Source organism: Sparus aurata, chromosome 16 (genome assembly GCF_900880675.1).
Source record: "Sparus aurata chromosome 16, fSpaAur1.1, whole genome shotgun sequence".
NCBI classification, from domain to species: Eukaryota; Metazoa; Chordata; class Actinopteri; order Spariformes; family Sparidae; genus Sparus; species Sparus aurata.
Window position 1 is genome coordinate 16,284,573 of NC_044202.1, and position 18,447 is coordinate 16,303,019.

The window sequence follows — 18,447 nt, forward strand, 5'->3', positions numbered from 1 at the left end:
AAACTTAAGTAGCTACAATACTTGAGTAAAAGTTTGTACCGACAGCCGTGTTCTTCACAGGCTGAACTGCAATGACTTAACTTTCATAAAAGGGCCATCTTCATATCAAAATCTCTATCTGTCCAACAATTTGACCAAAAAACAAACAAAAACAAAGGACAGATGTATCTGCCTCAACTGTACTTTGTGTTTAATGCTAATTAGCAGATGTTAGCATGCTAACATACTAAACGACAATGGTGAAAATGGCAAAAAGCCTATCAAAGGCCTGCCGAACATCAGCAAGTTAGCACTTTTACTGTAAGCAGCGTTAGATTAGGTGATTGTGCATGCTGTGTCCACTTACTGATCAGGGCAGGATATAAACTGGGGCCGGAGCTGTGGCTGGGGCCATGTGTCATCCAGCAGCGTCCATGCTGTGAGTGTGTGTGTGTTTTCTGAGGACGAGAGCAGCGTCGACAGACTGAATTTATTTTACTGTTGACTGAGTTAATAGAAATTTGTTGTGTGGTGCAACCGGCTTCCTAGTTTGTTTTTTTTTTAAAGGGGAGGTTAGGGTTCAGTTTGTTATCCTTTTGTGTCCTTGCTGAGACAATCTTTGCTTTTGGTAATAAAAACCTGAAACTCGATTTGGGAGTTAAGTTTTGTTTTGTAATGTGTTACTCCCCACAGTGCCTAGACCTCCCAGGGGATGTAACAGTGAGGTCAGCCACTGTTTCTCTCGGATTACATTTATTCGCAGCGCTGACTGTAAGCATGTTAGCATTTAACTCAAAGTAGAATGGATTCTTGGTCTTCTTGGCCTTCCTACACCAAAACCTTATGAAAACGTAAAAGTTGATAACTTGTAAAGGCAGTGGGATTTCCAAAAGCATCTTGAAACTCACAAAACATGAGATCATTTTGATTCAGTCTTAAATTCCAGGCAAACTAAACACATTTTAAGCAGCAAAAATCCCAAGAAACATGATTTTTCACATCCTCTCCTAAGGTGGAATTCTTGAGGAAGTCTCTAAGGCTGCGTGACTGAAATCATGTGCAGCAGACCGAGTACTCACCTCCACAGACCCTCAACCCAATTCAGTTATTGGGGCCAAGACATATACAGAGCGAGGATTATTCCTCTAAAGTGCAAAGCTATTTAATCCTTTGAGAGTGGGATGGCTATGATAGATCAGATTTGCTGAAGATCAAGCTGTTTACATTGGATGTGAAGAGGCAATTCACAGTATCCGTTATGATGGACAGCCTGCCCGCTGAAGACCATCATAAGATCATCTCAATCCATGCAAAGTGAGATCAGAGGGATGTTTTACGGGGAGATTTCCACTAATGCAATATTAACATTCAATTTCTTTTTGATAGAGGCGACGGCGGGTTTGATTTCGGCGTTGAGATTAAGTCCGTGCAGATCATTTTGGGATGGCTCCTGGCTCCTGTTGCATGCTGAGTCGAGATGAAACACAAAGATGTGGTGAGACTGAGGGGAAGCGAAATGTGGTGTTACTCTGCCCTCTGCTGCATGGAGTTAACGATACAGCTGCAGCCGGGGCATATCTCAGTGTAATACAGTGCTGGTTTTTAATGCAATGAATCCTGGATAATCAGTTAAATCTAAATAAATGGATGAAAAGAGCCCGATGGTACTGTCTCACTCTGCTACGTGTGCGGTTTTAGTTCAATTACTGCCTAAATATGATAAATGAATATAATCTGTCCAAATACCACCTAACCGTTATTACAGGCAGAAGTGAACAGACTGAACCTAAATGCTTTAACTCTAGGACTACTGATATAAAATCACAATAAAGTATAGAGCTGTATAATCTAATGACCAGTTATTTTCAGGTCTATTAAGCCTAATTTTTGTTCCTTGAGAAATGTATTTACTTCTTTAGTGCTCATATGCATTTTGGCCCCATGGCTGCTTGAGGGAGGATTTTAATAGCTGAGCAAACAATCTCGCAACCATTGATATCCATTAATATACACACTGAAGCGCCTCAGACATGGTCTTCCTTAAGTGAATGAAATTTGCTCATTTGTCGTGGACTTGTGGACGCTCTCTGTTTTTTAATGTGCACTTAACTGTCAATGCCACTTAGTGCTGTACTTTAACTTTTTGAATTAAAGGGGGCTTCTGATTAAAATGTCTTGCCCAAAACTACATAGCGCACCTGTAACACTCTCCTTCTAGTGTGGCAAACAAAATGTACTTTACCTTTAAAATGACAGTTTTGATATTTAGAATTTGAATGTTGTTCATTTGGTAGATACGCAGCCTGACAATGACTGTGTGATTTATGTTGAAATCTCTTTAAAAAGTATAAGTAAAAGTAAGTAAACAGATCTGGCACCGATGATTGTTATATTTTGTTTCCCCAACTCTTAAATGCACTCTGCTTCAAAAAGTCGCTTGTGTAATCCCGGGTAAATAGTCTTGAGCATACATTTAAATCAAGTGTTTGCACACAAATGCGTGGACAAAAATACACCCGAACATACATAATGCATAAAGAACATATTTATTCATTCATTCATTCAATTCAAACCTTTATTTATGATACACTGTCACAATGCATAGCTGCTGCAGTGCTGTGGCTCATGGGGGTCCTCATAAATCAACTAAACCATTAAAGCCTCGAAAATCCTTGAAGGTCCCCTGATGTCGATAAACGCAAAAGTAAGAAGTTAGAGCATTTAGAAGATCAGTAGTCAATGAGAACACACTGACGTTGAGTGTTTTTGACATTGTATACTAGGCAATAACTACACCAACAAGCATACACAGACGATATGTGTGTGCTTCTTTGCATTTATGACCAGTGAGCGTGAGAAGTTATATCTACAACGTGTAGACTGTGTTGTGTGTGTGAATGCGTGCAGTGTGTGTGTGTGTGTGTGTGTGTGTGTGTGTGTGTGTGTGTGTGTGTGTGGACTGTTGATTTACACATGCAAACAGCACTCTAACATGCAGCATGTTAATCCTACACACAGACACACGTGTGACACTTGATTACATAAATACATAATGACAAACACTTTATGTTAGTGTGTGCACACATGTGTGCGTGCATTTGCAAGCGCTTCATTAATTATGTTAATGTTTTAGCCTGTCTGTCATCATGCATCTGATGCAGGCGATCTAGAACTAGAAGTGTAGTGCAACATTTCATCCACATGGCGGCAGTCTTGAGCTGAGCTTCATCCAGAGTCAGAGTTCTGTGAGAAGATGCTCCCGTTGAGTTAGATCACACGTTCACAATCACATCTTTCCTCTGTCACAGTCAATATATGAAAATCTTGACGCTGGAACATCACGCACGTCTTGACATTGATCCATATTTGTCCGGATGAGGAAAAAAAAAAAAGGCTCACGTTACAAGCCTTTGAGCAGACATCTGATCTGATACCTTGATCAATATTTGTCATCCCTCGTCACTCCTGTGGGGCTCTCGGTGATGAGGCTGTCTGCTGTGGGTTAATGGAGACTGGATTGATACTGCGGCTAAATGATCTGTCCTGGCTGGGGGCTGATTTCATCTCCCAGGTTCATTTTTTCTTTTTTTTTTCTCCCTCCGAAGCCGTCCTGGTTGATCACACACAGCCAACCAGCTCTATTTGTATTTTTATTTCACCCTTCACTGGATATGGGTCTTCATCTTACTACTGCAAACTAAAACATGATAAATATTCAGAGTACGTGCAAGATATAAGCCTTATTTGTGAAATGATGTAGCTGCTGTGGATGTCTGTGGCCTATTGAATACTAGAAGGAGCAGGGAAGTTAAATAATGGATCGGTAAACAGCTTTTTTATTCACCTGCTGACCTCTTGGCATTTCATTTAGAATTACATCTTAGAAAATAATGAATCCAAAATGTACAATCCCTAAAAAACATGTGCAATTTATTTCCTTTTTCAGAAGACATTGACACTTCTTTAAATACTAGCCTATATTATGCATCAGGATTATGGGGTGATGGAGTTCTGCGTCCCTGGATAACCTTTGCTGTCTCTGCTCAGCTTTATGGACCATGACTCGTCTCCGTCACTCCTTGTCTAGTAATAGACATCGGTTATCTCTTGAAGTCGGACTTGACTGCTCGTCCCAAAAGATTTATGATGTGTGGCACAACCCCAGCAGCCGTCCACTGCTGCCACCCTGCAGCCTCCGCTGCTCGGTATTTTCAGCAGGCCATCTGTGGGAAGTTTCAGATGCCAGCTCCAGTCAAACGAGCAGACTTTAAACCGTGTTATCCTGCCTTTCTACCTTCATGTTATCTTACCGGCTTTTTATTTCTCCCTGCTCGAACAGTTCATGTCGACGTCACCCCTCCCTGTGAAGTGTCAGCCACTCGGTTCGCAATTAAAACCCATCACATCTCCGTTAGAAGCCTCTGCTGGCGCGAGACAGCCGATTTGAGGAATGCTTAGAGCAAAAAAAGAGAGGGGTGAAAAAAAGTGTCCAGTCTGGACTTATCAAGAGAGGGGAAAAAATGAGCAGATAAAACAGACAGTGCTGCTTGTTGCTCGAGAGTGATAAGTGAAGCCAGAAGATGAGGCTGCGAGGCCCTTATCAGTCCACAGTGTGTCCTGGCACAGAGAGAGGCATGTTGCTGTGCGACAAAGGTGTGAGGCCAGATAAGCATGTATGTGTGAAATGCTTCAAAGATGAGCTTAACTCTGATATTAAAGTGGGGTTTGAGAAGAAGAGAGAGGGAGGGAGGGAGAGGCTGTGAGAGAGGGATGGAGGGAGGGAGGGAGATGGGTACACAGAAATGGATGCTGACATCTGTTGTGCTGTGTAGGGATGTCTTCATTTCCTCGTGCACACTATGGAGGAGCATGTGTGGAATATAGATTTGTCCTGCTCAAAATCCGACTGTAAAACTACAGTATCTGCTAAATGTACATAAAGGGATAACACAAATGAAAGTGTTTGTGCTGCATGAAAACTGTATGTATCATCATAAATGACATGATTCTTATCTTAATGCATCAACACAACGGTAACATTTTGCCGTTTGTTTGAGGTGGACCAGCGGTTCTCAACCAGGGGTTGAGCCTCTCCAACTGGTCCCAAAATAAATACGAGGGTTTGTCTTGTCAGATGATTTATAGAGAGGAAAGAAGAAAGAAAGTTTCACTTATTCATCCTTATTTATCTTTGGACTTTGAGCTGTCTTTTTTTCTTTTTATCAAGGAATATTGAAGTTTAGAGGAAAATCAGTTATTAGTGACGCTGCTGACCTCAGGAAACAGTTCGTCCAAAAACAAAAATTCTGTTATTATCTGGTAACCCTCATGCCAATGAAAAGTCTGTAGCTTTTCTCTCTGAAGCTTCACATCAAAACAGCATTGCAGCATTCTCCTCGACAACTGAAGTAGATGGGCACCTGTTTTAAAAAAGTTAATTAAGCACATAAAACGCCTCCATACAGCTTGTCCGGCATAATCCAAGCGTCCAGAAGCCCAGAGATCACAAATTGATATAAAATATGCTATTTAGACCCTTTTTAAATCCAAACTCTTCACTGTCTAGCTGCTAAGCTGAAAGCGTTTTCGTGTACCACATCTGAAATAGGTGTACAAGCATCAAAGGTTGAAATAATATGTTTTTCCAATCAACTTGGCTTCTTAAAGGCCATCGACATGTGGGAGATCTGTTCCTCTGAGAGGGTCAATAAGGTTGGCAAATGTGAAATAAATGCATTATTTCTCTCTGAAATGTGGTGAAGTTAAAGCATAAAATAGCATAAAAACGGAAGGACTTAAGTAAATTACATGTAGATCCACCACTTAAGATAAGAGCTATTAGACTGAATCCTTTGAGATTACCATCAGAGGGATGCAAATTAATAATAGCAGGCATTGTTATTTAATGAATATGCTATTATGTTATTCAGACAGCAGACAAACAGAATCATTACGCAACATCCATCAGATCTACAGTGGACTATTCTCTTTTGCTGCATTTCGACTAAGTTACCCAAATATATCTCAAATATAAAGGGACCCTGGCAGCAGGCTGATGGAAGCCCCACACTAAAAAGTAAAAAAAAACATTCGTATTCCTCTGAAGATTTGCTCAGTTATATATTTGCTTTGTGCAAGTGTCGTTCTGTTTTGGAAGAGGCATATTGACATAGATTCTTGAGACGGACATAAATCTTCTAGGAGGTGTTAGATTCGAAATTAATCCGCCCACACGGAGGCTTTTTGGGGAGCCGGAGCTTATCCCAGCTGTGCGAGAGGCGGGGTACGCCACTGATGAGTCGACCGGCTCATTAAAATACTGCAAAATCATCACGCTGACAGCTGTAAGAAAGCCTCTGAATATATTTGAATACCAGCGTCTGAAAAATCCTGGCATGCTGAAATGCTGAGCTGGTACTGTTACAGAGTGATTACTATTCATATCTCTACGCAAACTGTTGAAAATCTCAAAAGACGTCAGACGGGAGTTTTGGTTACATCCATCGGGGTGCCATTGGCTCCAATGTTGACCTAGAAAAGTGTCCCTGGAATAATCAAACATACATAAAATATATCCGCCTGCATGGGAAATGATCTCTGGATGAACTTCAAACAGCATCCCAGTGTCTGTAATCTACCAAATGAACTGTGTGGTTTCTGATTTAAGATCTGTCAAACAATACAGAGCCAAGAGCTTTTCCCACTTTTAGAACTTTTAGAACATGTCCCCTGTAGCTTCAAATTTCAGGTCACAGTCTCTACACTCCTCCTTCACATCCTCCCATTGTGTGTTTTTGTGTGTGTGTGTGTGTGTGTGTGTGTGTGTGTGTGTGTTGGAAATGAGTCTGTTGAATGCTCTTTTTTGAGTATTACGCTTTTCATGAAGGAAAATCCTTGATGGTGTCTCGAGGATTTTACTGTAAATTGTTGCAACTACCCCAAATAAACTGCGAAACTGAAGATATTGTTTATGCGCCTACGTCCATGACTGGTGGCAGGTATTTCCTCACAGCGATGACAAGAATCTGAGAGTGCCTTTTCCGTGTCATGACCAGTCGATAGCATCATGCTCCTTATTAATGCAGCACTCGGCTCTAATGTCTTTCCCTCTCTTTCTGTTTCTTATCCATTTTCTTTCAGCCCATTCATCATTGTTTTTCCGCAACAACCCATTCGTTTTCTCTCTTTTTTTTTGCCATTCGCTCGACGTGACAGGTCAGGGTATGACTTTTGTTCAATTTTAGATACGGGGATTATATTTAGAGACACAGTTCTAACTAATTATATTATTAAAATGCAGACCTTTAATAGCCACGCCGGAACTGTGCATGTACAAATTTGCAGGAGATCGGATTCAACCTGCAGCAGCCTCTTGGAAAGTTTTTTAACCACATGGGGGTGGATGACTAATGAAATCAGTTTGCTGCTGGTGGTCTGAGCTTGCTATGGATGCTGTGAGCGACCAAGCGAGCGGGCGTGGGTGAAGCTTCCTATCTATTGAGGGAGAGAAAAACACATGCGGCGCCGCACTCGCTTGCAGAGTGAGCCCACTTCAGCACCCCATACAGCTCCCATTGATGAGAGCAGCACTTTTTCGCCTCCGTCTCTCCCCCCATCGAGCCACATGCATTAAGAGAGGCTGCGAAAGAGAAAATGGACAAATATAGGAGAGGTCAGGGCTGCGCGGGACTCGCTTACCTCGCCATCTGCTCCACTTTCTCCTGGTGCCGCGAATGATACAGGTTCGGATGGAGTGATTCCCCCCTCTCCTGCGCTTCTTGGGCTCAGTGTGTGATCAGTGCTGTCTGCGAGTTGAACCTGAGGGGCACCGAGTGGTTTAGGATACCGCGGCTCTGGAGGGCTAATGTTCTGATTAGATGGCAGGTGGGGCACGATGGTCCTTCCAAAGTCCCGGCGGGGGGAATAAAGTGCTGCTCTCATTTTGTTTCCTACACCCTGACTTTAGAAAACAGGCATTGTTCCTGACAATCACTGCAGTCTGGCAGCGAAAGTCACCTCGGGGATAGACAGTGAGTGATGCCAAAAAGACGCTGAGGAGCCATGCCAGTTACAGCCGCGGCTGCAGTCAATATATCGCCCCGTGATCTGACAGGCTTCTCTAACCGCACAATCCATGACTTGTTTAGCAGTTCCCAATCTTTGTCATCTGATTCTGCTACCCCGACAGCCCAATTAGTCGAGCTCAATTACCCCTTCATCGACCCTATCCATCATGTTCTAAATATATTCTTACTGTATGGATTATAAACTGGATGCTGTAACACTGTTAACAAGGCTGTGTAAAAGTGAATCTTGAGACAGCACATTTCCACTGTATAGGTTTAAGCTAACTGTGATGCCAGAAGCAGGGACTGCCCATTTTTCCACAGGCCAGCCAATTATTCCGAAACCTTTCCAAAAAGGCCGACTCTTCATTGGCAAAAGTGTTCATTGATTGTCTAGAGTTCGGTTTAGATGGTTGGTTAGTTGGTTAGGGTTAGAAAAAAGGTCACAGCCAATCAGAGATAGCATAGCAGCAGAGACATTAACCTACAAGAGAGGAGACAAACCACTCCAGGGACAGTGGTTGTACTTAATCATCAGATCATGTCACGCTAATGCACAGGATTACCAAGAAAGGTGAGGTTTTCCAAATATTAAACATTAAACTTGGAAGTGCCGTGTTTGGATGAGTTGAGGTCGCGTCATGCTGGGCAGAGCAGGAAAAGAAGTTGGTGTCATGAAATCAGGTGGACGCGCAGAAGATGTATAACCTGTTGAAAAAAAAAATTATTATTTGGACTGATTATTTTGTGCATGCAGTGACCACTGAAAGTGAAGTGATAGCTCTCTCCCATTCATTCAGATAGGGGCCTTGTCTTGTTAGCCTGAATAACCTGCCCCGGAAGGTTGCCAAGACGACTGCCGAGTGCGACCATTAGCAGGTATTTCAACTGTTTATACTTTTGAGTAACTTAAAATGTTTAGGCTACATTAAGCTATCCCACAAACCTAACTTTTCCATTAGCCTATTTCTAGCTGTTTAGTTTTAGCTAAGCTTTTCAACTGCTTATTTATTACATTGTTTCTCTGCCTGCTTCCTGGTGAGCAACTGGTGAGTTTAGCAATGAAAATCAGCATCACACCAATCATTATTTGGCTGTTTATTGTCCTCCTTCACAGAAATTTCTTAAAAAAAAAAAAAATCTAATTTAATTTCTATAACAGTTTAGTCGACTAGTTGGTCTTTACACATACCCCCCAGTACCTCTTAGGCTACCCCTGGTTTGGATGGCAGACAAAGGCCCGCCTCTCAAAAAAGAGACAACGAATAAGAGCGTGAGAGATATGGCCGAGCATGTTTCATTATTCATGCCAAATGTATTTATTGACTAATTTTACAGTACACAATAAACACAAGTAGCCTAACCCTCTTGCTTGCCGCTCGACATCTGTGTACACTGTGAAAATCACCTTTGCTCCCCTTCCTACAAGGAGTCCACTTCTCTCCGTTTACTGCACCCACTTCCCGGATATTCCTCACATAAACAATCACATAAAAGCTGGCTGACTGTTTTTCCAAGAAATCATAAAGTCGACAATACACAATCTGCAACAGTATTGACAGAGAATACACCTACTATAAAGGTAAAATAAAACAGCTGTAAACGGCTATTGTGGTAAAAGGTAGGTAGTTCTTTACTGCTATGAGCTCAGTTTTTCGTCTAACATATAAGTACAGCGCGGCCTTAGTCATCTTTCTGCGGGCGGATTTTCTTCTTCATGTGGTGGTGGAATACCTTGGTGGGAGTGTTGCATCCCAGAAGTAACGATTCAGTCTGGATCAATATGCAGTCCGAGTAATACTTCATCCACTCGTCTTGTTTTTTCTTCTTTTTTTCCCCTCTTTCTCCTCCTGTTTAAGTCTTTTCTCTTCATATAGATTCTTCTTTTCACAGCAGCACAGGCGCATGCCTTCAGGAGAGGTGAAGAGATCTATCCAGCCGAGTCTTTTCCCTTCCTCCCATCTTGCCTCCTCTTTTTTTTTTTTTAATCGCTATCCCCCCCCCGGCAAACTGGTCCCAGTGCTATACATGTCCAGGCTTGGACAGGTAGGCTATGAGGGCCACAACCACCCCCACATACATCCCTGTTCCAACGGTGATGGAAAGGGCAGCCAGGAATAGGGCTCTTCTGGAGCTCATTCCTGCTCTGGAGAAGTCTCCCTTAGCGATGGCCTTGCCAGTCTGACAAAACAAAGCAGAGAGTGAAATGAGCCGGTGTGTTACTCATCAGCACTGAGTGTATGAGTAGGTGTTAAGCCACAGTTAAAAGAGAGAAAACAAGAAATGCTCTCGGGGAGCCATTAGTTACCATGGCAATTAGGTCATTATCCCTCTGACAGTGACAAATGTGTTGTTTGGGTGTTTTGGTTTCCTATCAAAAAATGAACCTGGCCTTTATTTATTCTTCTGACACATTATTTTCTGCTCCGGTATAATTGTCCCTGCAATTACTGCGGAGGATGTTGCAAAACCACCAAGATATGGCGTGGTTTGCTCGAGGTTGCATGGCGTGAGCTTAATGCTTCCGGACCAGAAAGATACTGACACTAGACGACGTCAAAGTGCTGCAGTAATTACAAATGTGGTCTCAGCTATGGATGCAACAACCTGAAATAATGTAATTGCAGTGCACCGCTCGCACAGAACATACCACCGACCCAAACCTCTATGTTAACGGCTTTCTAAAGCGAATACAAAGGACTGACAAGTGGGCCGAACCTGCTGAATTTACGTAGTCAATCATCTGTAACAACTGCAAAGGAGGATCGCAGGGTGGAAAATAGGCTTCAGTAGTACTGAGTCTGAGTGCTTGTGCTCGCTGACCTTAAATAGAATGCTGTGTAATCAGAGTTAATGACAGGCTTGAGGTCTCTGGGTCTTTACCTTGTGAGAGTAGTAAAAGGCAACGATGCCCAAGGGCCAGAAGCAGCAGAGCATGGAGAAGATGGCTAGGCCCAGGTAGTCCCGAGGGGGCAGCACGATGAAGTTGTCCTCACTCTCGCTGTCGCTGGAGCTGTCACTCTGGAAGACAGTGGGTTGATGAAGAATAATTAAATGTCAGAAACGGAGAGGATGATGCACTTTTTACACGACTACGTGTGCTACAATTCGTGAGGCAAACCGCACATTTGCGTTTGTGATCTTGATTGAAACACAGATAATAACAGATGGAGTAAGGCTGACGTGTGTAGATAGTCAGGTGGACTTTGCGCATCTTCTCGGTGGCCAGGTCGGTGTATCTGCCCTTGTTGCACCATCGCCCAGGACAGGATGTGCTCAGCCAGCCGGAGAGGATTTGGTGCCTCTGTCAACACCCATGAGCGGCCTGACAGATAACACAGGATTAACGGATTGTTCCATCATTGCACAGTGACAGGGGAAACGGCAAGAAGACAGTGTCATTTATGTGCTAAATTGCCTCTACAGCACGCGCTAGACCTCCACCGTCTCTCCTCAGTACACCTGCCGTCTTACAGGGTGAGTGTTCAACAAACTCCCAATGTCGCACCTCGACATTCCCAACTCAGGGCCACAAGGGCCAAATGGGCCGATGAATGATGGATTCGAACGCCACTCAGACCACATTGGCACATCGCACCTGCAGCGAGGATGGCAATGTGACTGCATGGGTGACCTTTAAGAGGACACTGCCTTATACTTCTCTCCGCTGTCCCAGGGACGGAGTGGATGTTTGTCTAAATAAATAGCCCCCATGAGCAGCAGGTTTCATTTGTTAGTCTTGCTGCCTTCAGGGATCAATCAAAGCGGGGGGAAAGGAAAGGAACAAAATAGAAATCGATATGTAAGGCAGGAACTGGACCAACCATTTCGAAGGTAATTACAGAACAGTCAGGAAGGCAGACAGAGAAGAAAAGAACCATACTCGTGTGCTGACGTCCACATTTTTGACCATGTCGTGCACAATTTTCTCCCTTTAAGCTCTAATCTGATCTTCAGTTACCAAACCACGGGGAGGCTGTTTTTCGGGGGTGTCCCTGTCTGGAGACCTTATTGCGATGGCAGGGAGTAGTTTAGGACCGCAGCTCTATACTATCCAAACAGTTTCCTAGCCACGGCCAATAAAAGATTATGAAGCTCTCTGTTATCTGCTTTATGAACACCGTCCACCTGGACAGCCGGGTGTGAGCCATCAAAAACAGCAGCTGGTCATAACCACGTAATCTGACATCACATGAATAAACCGGTGGGAACAAACAGCAGTAATCTCCTTTTATCTTTGTAGCGGGACCTGATAACAGTTGTGAGTGACTGGTGCATTCAGTCCTACTGACAATCTGCCTGACACCGAGTGCGGCTGGCCGGGGACACACTCCCAGTCTGGTCTGATTCCAGTATAACTGATGGGGCTCCTTGCCTTTAACAACCCCATCGCAGCTCTCTCTGAGGCCTCGTTTGAGCCTGGAGGGGACAGTCAGCTCTACAGCAGGGCACACGTGGACCCCTTCAACCCTGTTGCTCGGGGCAATCACAGAGGCACCATCCATGTGCTCTTGTTAAGTTGTCACCTGCAATTTATTTTTCTTCTTCATCACACAGATGTCAAAGATCCGCTGATATAAACTAGCTCTGGACTGTTTTTGTGCTGGTCTAAGGATGGATGAAGCTCGGTCACCAGAATAAAATTTGATCAATTTATGTCTAACCCTAACCCTAACCCTTGAGTGTTTAACCCAAAAATATAACATTTTACATGTCACACGTATCATATCTACAGTTCGTAAGTTCTACTGTGCTGGGTTGCAGCACATCCCAGTCACCAGAATAAAATTTGGCATTTTATGTTGAACCCCAACCTAGGGCGTTTAGACCTAACCCTAACCTTCAGGTGTTTAACCTTCAAACTAACCACGTATATGATACGTATCATATCAACATTTTTACAAAACTTGTCATATTATGATCACGTGTTTGAAACGACTTGCTTGTCAGGAAGGGCGTAGTCCAGGCGGATGGTGGTGTTACAATGAGGAGAGACTCGGAGTTAAGCCATAACATGATCTTTCCTAACCCTAATGAAGTGTTTTTTGTGCTTAAACCTAACCAACATAAAACTAAGAATTGAACCTAAAGAAATGTAAGTAAATAGTATAAAAAATGCATCTGCTGACAAACAATACACTGTATTATGGGTGAAAATGCCACAGACTATGTTCTGGAATTTTAGGATGTGTGTGAAACCCTCACCAGCTCTACTCTATCCTTATTCCTAATCTTCATTGCTCTATAAGTCCTCCAAATTGAATTTGTCTCCTATGAGTCATCCCACATCTAGCACATCCTGTGTTTCTTTTCGTGGTTCTCAAAACACTGAGGCACACAAACATACAGACACATAGGAAGGGAGAGTGAAGAAACGCAGGTGCTGGGCAAAGATTCTCATATTCCAGCTAAAAAAGCCAGCTTTCGTCTGTGCACTGTTCATCAGATTCATTTGCTCTTTTGAAATTGACGTGGAATAACTTTAGCTCCGGGCACACCTGCTCCGACAGCCATGCATCAGCCGAGTCCCGCTTAATACCCTCGCAGCACGGCATTACTTATGGCATTAATGGCAGTCGGTGCCACGTCTCTATCTATCTGCCAAGCCTCCGAGTGACAAGCGCTGGCTCGATCATCAGCCCAGTTAGGTCGCAATGCTTCTTCCTCTGCCAGCTCCGAGCCCTGGGTACTTCACAAGCGGGCCCTGGATGAAATTAGATTTCTCGCACTTCTGAAAAAAAGACTTCTGCTCTTTTTTTCTGTCACGGTTTCCTTTGGAGAGTGAAGTTTTATATCTAAAAGAACAATAGCCTGGGTAGATGAACTCAGATGTGTCGTTTTCTTCGAAATGTGATTATGAAACTAAAGCGTACAATTACCCTGCGCTGGATTTGAAAGACTCTGGTAAATTGACCGTTTGGAGAGCAGAGAGAAAAACGAGCGTGAATCACACTGGCAGTCTATTAAAATGAAATAATGAAATAATAACACTTTAAACGCCATGACTCACTTTCTGCTGAAAGATGTCTCTGACAGCTACCACTAAGTGTTGCAACGACTTTAACTTCATATAGCAACTCAATATTCTAATTACTCTGTCAAACACTGCCAAATGGCTCTTACTTGCATCAATTTGCTCTTTATTGTGTGTAGTTATGGTGATTATCCCCATAAAGCTCATAGCAGGAGTGAGAAACCTGAAGTACACTTATGTCGTTAGGCTACAATTGAAACACAATCTGCTTGTACGTCTCCAAATGAAACACAACTGAAGCACTGCAATGATATTTGCCTCTCACCTCGTACTCAGGTCCCTGCTCCTCCTCCACCTCATACGACACCGTCTGGATCTTCACATCCTGCTCCCCCTGTACGCTGTCCAGAGGGTTTTCCGCTGAAACTCCATCCAACACAGCGTCCTTACTCTCCGTGAAAGTGGTCTCAAAGCTCTCGCTCTTGGAGTCCTTGCTGTGAAGACTCACGTCGTCCTTGTACAGGATGAAATTGGGCCTGTAGAAGGCCTCCACAGCTAGATGCAGGGAGGTGGCGTCCAGGAACTGCTGAGTCTTATGCTTGCCATTAGTGTCAGTGTAGTAGTAGCCGATGAGGCTGTCCTGGTAAGGCTGGCCCGGGTAGTCACACTGGTAGCCCTGGTAGTCGTTGTGCACCACGTGTCTGCTGGTTTTGTCCAGCAGGGGGTTCTGAAGTTCGCTCAGGCTCTCCATGATGGCAGCTTCAAGCTTCTAGCGGATCAGTCCAAAAGATTTGGCAGTCTGGTAGCTGGAAAGTTAAATACAATGAGATTTGTTAAATAAAAACTATAAAGTGACAGTTATCCCCAAAATCATAAAATACATATTTAACCTCTTCCTTGTGGTGCTATTTATCCATATATAGTTTCGGAGGTATCGGCCAGAGAGACTTGTGCCTTCTGTTAAATATAATGAAACTAGATGGCGCTCAGCATGCCATGCTCAAAGCGCTAAATAAAAAAAACAGCAATGTCTCTTTCCAGAAATCATGACTGTCTTCTTTACGTTGGCATTGGATGTTAAGCAATACATCCATGAGAGGGTAGCTCAGAGTTGAGAGTTGCTGACAACAACAAACAGTGGACGAGGTTGTGATAATATACCTCTAAAGTCGGGGCAGCGTTGTAGACGGCGTAGGTCTGCGAGGCCATTAAATACATACGGCATGTGGACAGAGACTTCATTAGAATACACACTTGATCGTACTAAGTTTTGAAGTTGGAGTTACAATTGTTGTGACTAAAGTCCGCCCGTAACGACAAACTAGTGTGCAGATGAGTCACCGTCTTCTTCTGTGCTGCGATACACTTGGTGTAGTTTGGCAACAACAAAATAGTTCCTGCATGAAACTGCTCCCAGCAAACTCTGTGATTTATGTTGAGTAACGGGGTCATGATTTCTGGAAAGCGACATTGCCACTGAGATTTTCAAATGAATTTTTTGGGTGCCTTGGGCACCACAAGCTGAGTGCCATCCAGTTCCGTTATTTTGGAGAGAACGACAGTCATCTCTGCAAGTTACAGCAAAACAATCTAGAAGGAAAAACAGCACTAAAGGTGAGAGGGAAATCTATTTTTGATTTTTGGGGTGAACTGTCCCTTTAAAAGACACGAACAACATGCAGTTCAATCGAATCTTCGCACAATTCTTCGGGGAATACGGTTATGTCGCTACGCAGTCAGACCCGAGATTGGGTTTTTTAGTAATGTAATAATCTAGGACATGAATTCTGTGCAGGAGAGGTTTCATCTTACCAAGCAATCAGCATTCCTCTCGCAAGCTCTTGCCAGACTGAGCCATAAAATCACCATCTGCTGCATGATCAACTGTTGCACCTCACACCCCCTGATTCACACAAACATATAGGGGAAAGGTACATTCCACATAGCACGGCTGCCTATATCGAAAAAACCAGGGAAGGGCTGGCAGGTGCTGCTGTGCTTTGTACTGCATACGGATAACTGCGACTGTCTGGGCACTGGCCTCCCTGACTCCTACTGAATGTTTTCAGAATAGTGAGACAGGTGATTTTGAGATTAGTTCAAACATTTGTGGCATACGTAGACAAACGAAACACGGGGACGATGTCAGGAGAGGCCGTCACTGAGGCAACAAGTCCACCAGTGAGATGCGATCTGAGAGGTGTGAGTAAGCAATGCATTATTTTGGGGTTTTTTTTGCAAATCCAGTACCGATGGTTGATCCCTTCAGGCCAACAAAGACCTCATCCATCTAATTAATCCCGAGTCTTACAGTGTATCCGATGATGAAATAAGATAATGAGATAATATCAGCTGAGCTGCGGTTGCATCACATTTTTAGAATTAGTGGCAAATCAAGTCATTTCATGCTTTTATGTTAAAAGCGCTGTAGTGAGAGATAAGCCACAGGGTAAAGAAAAATGAAAGATTTTACCCTCATTATAAAAAAAAGAGGCTGATTTGTGATATTTGAGAGTTGACTGAGTTGCAGAGACCTGGACAAAATAACACGAACAACCCAAAATTGGGATGCCACCTATAAAGCAACGACGTTAAAAAAGAAAACCGTCACAAAGCAGGTTTTCATTGCAGAGTACTGTCTTTCTCTGCGTTATATCACCCACATTTGCAATGCTTTCCAGATCAACAGCAGACCTTTGCCCTCTGTGACCCCTTTGAGACCGAGAGCTCATGCAGGCGCAGGAGGCTTCAGAGCTGCTTGTCGTGGAGGAGCACGAATAATGTGGGCCAGTGGCTGAATCCACTGAGTCCACACATCCCAACACTGCGTGTCCCGCGGTCTCCGTCCGTTCTCGCATGCTTCTGAGGCTCAGCCACTCTCCAGATAACAGGGAATTCCATTACACACTACATTAGACAACAAAAAACCACATCCCACATGCACAAATAATTCATCTGACACGAGAAGATGGGCACTTAGCACATGTGAGTGTGCTCAGACTCCACAATTATTGATGATCATGAGCACATTCCCCTTCTCTTACAGTGTGGTCATGTACAGTGTATGCCAGCCTCTATATCTCCCCTCTCACACACAGACACACACAAACGCACACAATCTTCATTATTTTGATGACATCACACCTTTCTCTTCCTCTCTCTCTATCTTCTTTCTTTCTTTCTTTCTTTTTTTTTTTTTTTTACCTCAAATAAAACTACTTCCAAATTGAATAGAGCTGATCATCTCGCTATTTTTTTTTTAATTCATTCATTCATGTATTCAAATGTTTTGCTCTTTCTTCATCATAGAGAAATCTCATATCTACCCGGAAACAAAAGGCTAAGAATATTTTTTTTCTCTATTGGTCGCAAAACATCTGCGAGGATTCTCTTACCTGTGGTGGAAAATCCTCCCGCAGCGTTGTTCAGCATCGTTCCTCGGCGCAACTGACTCGATGGAGACGGACGGGCGGACGGACGGACTGACGGAGCCACCACCTTTTTTTACTTCACATGATCAGTTTTTTTGGGGGGGTGGGGGAGCAGAACTGGCACAGCAGCAGCGCAAACATACGGCATCCGTCTGACAAGGTAACTTATTCCGTGCGTGTGAGGATGGACTTTGCTCGCTGCTGAGCTCTGCCCGCCATGGCACCGCTGCTGCGTCTGACAGGTAGATTTTTACGCACAGTCTCACACACTGAGCTCGGGCTCCAAAACAACTCCGGCTGAGAGGCTGAGCTGACTCCGGCGAACTGATTGGCTGAGTGAGGACGCGCAGTAAACTCTCAACACCGACCACGGATTTGACATTTCCAAAACTCTTCTTGCCTGGGCGTCTTCCTCCCTCCCGCTGTCTCGTGCGCCACCCTCTCTGGCATTCCCACTTTGCAGACTTAAATTATTGCATCGCTTGGCCTCCTTGAACAGCTGATGTTATCCCTTCCCACCGAGAACGCCCACTAAATGTGAAAAAAAATAAAAAATAAAAACCCACACAACAAGCTCTCCTTCTGCCGCATGAATTTCAGGATCTGCCTCCCTCTTCACATAATTCCTGCTTTTATTCTGTTTTCACAAAATGTGCCAATTTGCATACATTTCTTCTTCCCCTGGTCTCTTGCAGTGTGCTCTGAATTAGTTCCCAACAATGGCAGAGGAGTAAGCCACTATTAAATTCATTGCACATTTATATTTGATTAATATTTTAAACAAATCCCATGCATTTATCATGAGCCTGCCAATATTGCTTGCGCCTTTTAACCCCACTCTGCTAAGCTGCTTATGAATCCATGCCATCGTTTATTATTGTAAACACTGTTTACATCAAAATGAATAAAGATGCATTCCCTGTGCGAGCACTTGGGTGACATAATGGATTGCACACACAGCATGGCTAAGCCTAATTTGTTTTGATCCCACTGGGGA

At 43.6% G+C, this 18,447-nt stretch overlaps 1 protein-coding gene across 1 annotated transcript; it reads right to left on the minus strand.

Moving 5' to 3' along the window:
* Positions 1-9,326: 9,326 nt before the first annotated feature.
* On the minus strand, positions 9,327-17,951 carry LOC115597232 (synapse differentiation-inducing gene protein 1-like). Its single transcript, XM_030442985.1, has 4 exons — positions 17,415-17,951; positions 14,345-14,825; positions 10,929-11,066; positions 9,327-10,226 (listed from the first exon to the last, which is right to left on the minus strand). Exons 2-4 carry the CDS (start codon positions 14,768-14,770, stop codon positions 10,068-10,070), a joined length of 723 nt encoding a protein of 240 aa, XP_030298845.1. The 5' UTR covers positions 14,771-14,825; positions 17,415-17,951; the 3' UTR covers positions 9,327-10,067.
* Between the last annotated feature and the right edge of the window lie 496 nt (positions 17,952-18,447).